Raw genomic sequence first — 7,194 nt, forward strand, 5'->3', positions numbered from 1 at the left:
CACACACACACACACACACACACACACACACACACACACACACACACACACACACACACATATATATATATACATATATATATAGATATAGACATGTATATATATATATATATATATATATATATATATACATGTGTGTGTGTGTGTGTGTGTGTGTGTGTGTGTGTGTGTGTGTGTGTGTGTGTGTGTGTGTGTGTGTGTGTGTGTGTGTGTGTGTGTGTGTGTGTGTGTGTGTGTGTGTGTGTGTGTGTGTGTGTGTGTGTGTGTGTGTGTGTGTGTGTAATACTTACGTCGTAATTTTGCAATTTGGATGTTCGCTGGTCGAACGGATTATATCGTAGTTACGTGCTGCAGAGATCAATATGACGGCAGTTCGAACCCTGCCGCCATCGAGTTGGACCAAGGGCATGGTTCATTAAATTCCACAGTCTTCTGTAAGGGGCTTCGTCCTAGCCTCCTGATAAGGGAGCATCCCGACATTAAACCGGATCAGATTTGCAATACAAATAAGTCTTTGAGGTTCTGAAGAGTTTATCCAGTTTGGATGAAAGATATAAGTTGCTCACAATTCCTAGTCCTCTGTAGTACTTAGGTGTGGAGGCAATTCTACATATTTAAAATCGTGGTGAGGAACGTAGCTGTGTACCAAGCCACCTTGACCCAGTATGTTCGGACAGCCGGTGACTATAGTCAGTCAAACATGATCTTATATAGTTACAAAAAATAGATAAATAAAGAATTGGAAACTCAATCCATCTCATGTGGCTTACATTATTCTTAACATATGCCCTACCAAGGTACACGTTGCCTGGTTTTATAATTTTTTGATAGTTTCGTTTTTTTTTTCAAAATGTAAAACCACGCTTTAGCAAGAATAGCTTTATTGATAAAATAATTTCATTTCTATATATATAAATATATACATGATTTTCTATATAAATATCTGGAAAAGTATTTACATGCGGATTAAACTAAAATAGGAGAAAGTTGTGATTCGTTTCATCGGACGGGAAGGTCGTGTTGCACTGAGGTCAAGAGCTTAGTTGGGGCGTCCGTAGAAGGATCGAGGAGGAGATGGAGGGGGAGGGGCATACACTGGGCGCTCTTCGCTGGAGTCAGGGTAGCGGGCCTCGCCCTCGTACTCGACGTTAGCGACGAAGCCGGAGTCGCCGTCGACGTAGTAGGTCACCTTCTGCAGGCGGCCGTCGGGGAGGTAGACGTAGTAAGATCCATCGGTACGGTCGCCGTCGCGGGCCTCTTGGTGGCCGAAGTCGTTGCCGGAGTCGTCGTCCTTCACGGCCCAGGCGAAGTCGTACTTGGCGGGGCCGTAGTCTTCATCGGAGTCGTCCTGAAATCCGAACAGATGGCTTTAGAACCGAAACCTGGGAGTATCACAGGGATTTTCGAAAGTGGAACTTGGTGCGATGAGTTTTAGGAAATGGCACTAAGCAACAGAGAAGCGTTGTGATGGAACTAATAATTCTTGTTTTGTATTCTTCAAAAACTTTAGATACTTAGATTCCTCTAGTTTAAGAGAAGTAAATAGTAATCTTTTTAATAAAAATTAATACATAACAGTCTAGGAAGTAAAATATCTGGTATAATACGGTGCTTTAAGTTGAATTATGCTTTAGTACTTTGTAAGGTGTTTGTGTAGGGTAGTTTGAAGTGGCTGGAAACAGTTTTATGTTTAAGATGCGTCTATACAACCCTCACAGGTGGTGTAGTCGGAAGCGCACCGGTCTCTTGTGGGTTTAAACCCCGCACTTCTCTGATTCCTAATAGTGACTGTTACCTGTTTCAAGAGTTTAGGGGCATGATAGGGCAAAAGTAACTCCTTCGGCCACAGCTGCTCAGCGCCACCTAGCTTAGGCTTCTCATCTTTTTTACAATCCAACACCCAATATGCCACTTACACGAACTGATTTACACAAACCAGCTCCAGCTTGACCTTAATCAACACAAAGCTCACTTCAGTCCGCCCGCACAAACCAATTTCCATAGGTTAGTTTAGGTTTGCAGAAATGGGACAAACTGGATTGAGCAAGTCAGACTGCGCGGGCAGCTGGGACTGAACACTACCCTGAATGCAGACAAGATGTTTAGCTGGTCTGGTCTGTGGTGCCATGGTACAATCAGAAAATTATGTTCATCGATACTTCTCACATGTAGGTGCTTAGGTGTGCCTTAAGGGGTAAGTTCATGGTAGGCTGTAGGCTGGGTTACATATGTAAAGAGGAAAAAACATTCTTTGATTTGTGACAAAAGTCTACTGTTTTTTTTTTTTTTTTTTTTTTTTTTGCCAAATACTACTCCTGCAAAATTAAATGAATTTGTTTATTTAGCTTTACAATAAAGGGGGAAAACCTTCTTTGATTTATTGCAAACGACTATTGTTTTCCCGTGTTGCCAAAAACTACCCATGCAAAAAGAAATGACGTTGAGGAATTCATTTCATAATTTTTATAATAAAGGAAAAAACCCTTCTTCGATTTGTGACAGAAGTGTACTGTTTTCTGTGATGCAAAAAGAAATGTGTATAGGAATTACTTTCCTCAACTGTACAATAAAGGGAGAGCTTACCAGCTGAGGAGCTCCATAGGAATAGCCGGGGCGTTGGGCAGCTACCAGAGCCACCAGGCCAAGGAAGATGACGATCTGAAGAAAAAAAAGCAAAACCAAAATTCAGTCAACAGAGTCGTTTGATGTCTAAAACTTAACATGGAGAGGGACGAAATGTAGAACACAAGATGCTGAGTAGGACTCCCCCCCCCCTTTTTTTTCAACTGGAACTACTTTTTTTTTTTGCAAAACATGGTATGGGAATCAGTGTTATTAGTATGGGTGGAGGGGAACTTGTCAGAAAATTTTGATCGAGAAACGAATCTGAGTGGGACAAGGATAGTGAAACTGTAGCCACTCTTGTCGAAAAGGTTTGAAAACTTATCGATCACAACTGTGGAGTGATGGATGTAAAGGGAACTAAACTATGGCAGGGACCAATGACGGGTACCTGCTTGCCCTGCAAGACCATTGTCGGAGAGAATCATCTCCCTACTGGAGCAGGAACCCCGAAGGGCTGTCACTCGGTCTCCGTGCAGAACCCAAGACTTCTCTGTATCAAATTTGACAAGTAACCATATTGTGAGCGCCAAAGCTATTGGTTGTTTTAAGAAAATATTAAATAATTTTATAGATAGAGATAGCAGGTGGCAAGGGGCATGGAACTGCCTAGTGTAGGCCTTATGGTCTCCTGTGGTCTCTTCCTTTACTTGAGAAAAGCTTACAACCGGCGACTGCTCCTCGCTTCTTCCTCCTGCCATCCAGTGGCTTGGAAACAGTCCCACCCTAGTACAACTCAAATAAGAGTCTAACGTTTCTTCCCAGAGAGATCTGTGGAAAGTTCCGAGGACCGTTGCTGATATTTGTGGATCTGTAGAATTCCAGGTGAAATAATTGAAGCAATAATCATCCATATCCAGTGATGACACAAAAATGTTTAAGATAAGATTAAAAACTATGAAGCATTTAAATAAACTGGTGGATTGGGTTTCACCAATCAACAATGGAGCTGAATTGTAGATCTTATCTAACCTGGAAAAAATACGGGAGAAAATTGGACAAACATGAGTATTTTGGCCTAGCGGTCAAGCGTCTGTAGAAGAGAAGCTCAATGAATGGTGGTTCGAGTCCCACTAATGGGTCAACGCGTGGCGGCAGTAAGGAGCCTATGACGATCTCAAGTCAGGCGAAGAGGGGCATATGAAAGTCTCAAATCCTCGAGACCTGACGGAAGCTTCCATGCCAGACACCTCGCCTATCGGTTGACGCTTGAAGACTTGAAACGAAGTTGTCATGGATCTAGTCAAAGCGCTGCAGAGCAGAAATGTTCTTGTTATGATTTTGGAATGGAGAGTTGTGGTGATTTTGAGCAAGTCATGTGACCGATGCGGCTGAAAATGGTCGATTAATTTTACTAAAAGACTTAAGCGTTGAATTTTGACCAAATTGATCTGGAACAGTCTAAAAAGAACACGGGCAAGCGAGCGCGACTCAGTCAAAATTTCCGGCCGAGTATAATTTGGTCAAACATTTGGCCGAATACATTTTGGTCACGTATACGGCCGAATATAGTTTGGTCAAAAACGTTGGCCGAATACATTTTGATCAAATATTTGGCCGATTACAATGTGACCAAATGTTTGTCCGAATATAATTTGACCAAATATTTGGTCAAATATAGTCTGGTCAAAATGTTTAGCCGAATATAATTTAGTCAAATATTTGGTCAAGAACACAGCGCACATAGAAAAACTCAGGAACCCGAGAATGGAATTGTTACCCCCCGAAGAAATGTAAACTATGTGTATATGCAAATGTAACAAACTTATAGTGTTCACTGTTATTAACGTCTCATGCGCTAGTTCTCGATGTCGACACGTGATTTAAACTCTTCGAGGAAAGACGATGTAAGCAAATCCAGATCGGGTACCATCACGAATGTGAGTTTTGTAGATCGAACAACTTCGAAAACAGTTAAAGAAAATTAAAAGAATAGAAGAATCTGAAAACAAAAACAGATACAATATTATCGTCTGTGTATGTAGGGTTAGGAAGAGCGAGATTGTCCACAAATATAGAGGTGCTGGTAAACTACAACCCATGTATGTAGGGTGAGGAAGAATGGGAAGTGAGAGAGCGAGAGAGAGAGAGAGAGAGAGAGAGAGAGAGAGAGAGATAGAGAGAGAGAGAGAGAGAGAGAGAGAGAGAGAGAGAGAGAGAGAGAGAGAGAGAGAATATGCCGTGAATCTTCCAGGCGTGTAAAACCCGTAGAATTCCAAATATCTAATTTTATTTATTTTTTCTTCGTTAGTCTGGTTATTCTGAGCAAAGTTTAGTTTCGCGTCGTTTAGACGACCGGATGGGACAAAGATAGGCACGTAGATGCTGTACTATAGTACGAGTAAAGAGAAGTGATGTGAGTGTAGATGGATTGGATGAATACCTAAGGTGTAGGATCGGATCAGCAAGTGTATTATTGAAATGCAGGGTTAGATTCTGTTTAGTAAGATGTGATGAGTTTGAAGAGTATACTGCGTGAGATTCAGCATAGAATAATGTAGCGTTCTGCGGTTCTTGTAAAAGACAAGCGACGTATTCTGATCTGCATAACACCGAAAAAATATATGTATAATGTGATGCTTTGATTCACCTTAGTGTTCATGTTGAGATGAAGCCTAGAAGGGGAATGATGTTCTGAAGAGACCCTCGCCAGTTTATATAGATCGTCGGCTGTGACGTCAGGACTTCCCGTGAATGACGTCATGTCGGCCGGTTGTTGGGGGAGGCGTTTCGTTTTTTTCCCCCCCTCGGGGTGGAGCGTGGCTCGTTCTGCACCTGGAACGAGTACGTGTATGACCTAACCCTGGGTGACCCGCCCACGTTCCTTTCCTCACCTCACCCACATGCCTCCTTTCCACACTCACAGCAGCCCCTCCTACCGTGCCCTAACTTTTTATTATATTTGAACACACCCGCCGTCCCTTTCTCCACCGTTCTGTCATCCATTCATTCTTCTATATCGTTTCATTCTTATTTCATTTCCTTCTCAGATTTTCATTATTCTTTTCACCATCTGCCATCCCTCTCTCCCTCCTTCTTTCATTCAATACTTCTCTTACATTGTTCTATTCTCACCTTCCTTTCTCTCTCTCCACTTGACACTTTCTTCCAACCACTCGCTGGGCCTCTCTCCTTCCTTCTATTTCCTTACTTTCATTCTTCTACATTATTATAATCTCCTTTTCTTATTCCATCTACTTTCCACCATCTTTTAACCATCCACCAGCCCTTTCTCGTTCCTTCTTTCATCCACTCATTCTTCCACCTAATTCTAATCTACTCTTCCTTTCGACTCCACATCCCACCTTTCATCCACCTACAATCCCTTTCTCCTTCCTTCTTTTACCCACTTATTCTTCCACCTAATTCTAATCTACTTTTCTTTTCCTCTCAACTTCCGACGTTGTTTCAACCACTCGCCCACCCTCTCTTCCTCCTTCTCTCATCCATCCTTCGTCTACGTTATATTTAGCTCCTCTTCTTCCCCTTCTCCACTTCCCAGCATCTTTCAACCATTCTCTTGCAACTCTGTTCTTCATTATTCTTACCTCCTCTTCTTTCCTTCTCTATCTTCCCAGCATCTTTCAACCATCCTCTTGCAACTCCTTGTTCTTCACTATTCCTGCCTCCTTTTCTTCCCCTTTCCTCTTCCCAGCATCTTTCAACCATCCTCTTGCAACTCCTTGTTCTTCATTATTCTTACCTCCTCTTCTTTCCTTCTCTATCTTCCTAGCATCTTTCAACCATCCTCTTGCAACTCCTTGTTCTTCACTATTCCTGCCTCCTTTTCTTCCCCTTTCCTCTTCCCAGCATCTTTCAACCATCCTCTTCCAACTCCTTGTTCTTCATTATTCTTACCTCCTCTTCTTTCCTTCTCTGTCTTCCCAGCATCTTTCAACCATCTTCTTGCAACTCCTTGTTCTTCATTTTTCTTGCCTCTTCTTCTTTCCCTTTCCACTTCCCAGCATCTTTCAACCATCCTCTTGCAACTCTGTTCTTCATTATTCTTACCTCCTCTTCTTTCCTTATCCACTTCCCAGCATCTTTCAACTATCTTCTTGCAACTCTTTGTTCTCCATTATTCTTACCTCCTCTTCTTCCCCCTTTCCACTTCCCAGCAACTTTCAACCATCCTCTTGCAACTCCTTGTTCTTCATTATTCTTACCTCCTCTTCTTTCCTTCTCTATCTTCCCAGCATCTTTCAACCATCCTCTTGCAACTCCTTGTTCTTCATTATTCGTACCTCCTCTTCTTCCCCTTTCCACTTCCCAGCATCTTTCAACCATCCTCTTGCAACTCCTTGTTCTTCATTTTTCTTACCTCCTCTTCTTTCCTTCTCTATTTTCCCAGCATCTTTCAACCATCCTCTTGCAACTCTGTTCTTCATTTGTCTTACCTCCTCTTCTTTCCTTCTCTATCTTCCCAGCATCTTTCAACCATCCTCTTGCAACTCCTTGTTCTCCATTTTTCTTACCTCCTCTTCTTTCCCTTTCCACCTTCCTCCCCCTCATGCCCCTGGCCTTGTTCTCTACCGGTACAATCAATGACCTTCCCATTCTTTCTGATATTCA

General features: G+C 42.3%; 1 protein-coding gene across 1 annotated transcript; it reads right to left on the reverse strand.

Annotated features, from left to right (window-relative positions):
* Window positions 1-934: 934 nt before the first annotated feature.
* LOC143036635 (pro-resilin-like) lies at window positions 935-5,238 on the reverse strand. The gene is made up of 3 exons (XM_076204194.1): window positions 5,213-5,238; window positions 2,584-2,658; window positions 935-1,348 (listed from the first exon to the last, which is right to left on the reverse strand). Exons 1-3 carry the CDS (start codon window positions 5,222-5,224, stop codon window positions 1,040-1,042), a joined length of 396 nt encoding a protein of 131 aa, XP_076060309.1. The 5' UTR covers window positions 5,225-5,238; the 3' UTR covers window positions 935-1,039.
* Between the last annotated feature and the right edge of the window lie 1,956 nt (window positions 5,239-7,194).

This window comes from Oratosquilla oratoria, chromosome 21 (genome assembly GCF_046742065.1).
Source record: "Oratosquilla oratoria isolate Oo_2021 chromosome 21, ASM4674206v1, whole genome shotgun sequence".
In the NCBI taxonomy this organism is placed as follows: Eukaryota; Metazoa; Arthropoda; class Malacostraca; order Stomatopoda; family Squillidae; genus Oratosquilla; species Oratosquilla oratoria.

Bases quoted from the DNA above. Each gene is read 5' to 3' on its own strand.
- LOC143036635 (XM_076204194.1), bottom strand. The intron at 1,349-2,583 runs GTAAGCTCTCCC...TTCGGATTTCAG, and splicing joins CCTATGGAGCTCCTCAGCTG to GACGACTCCGATGAAGACTA.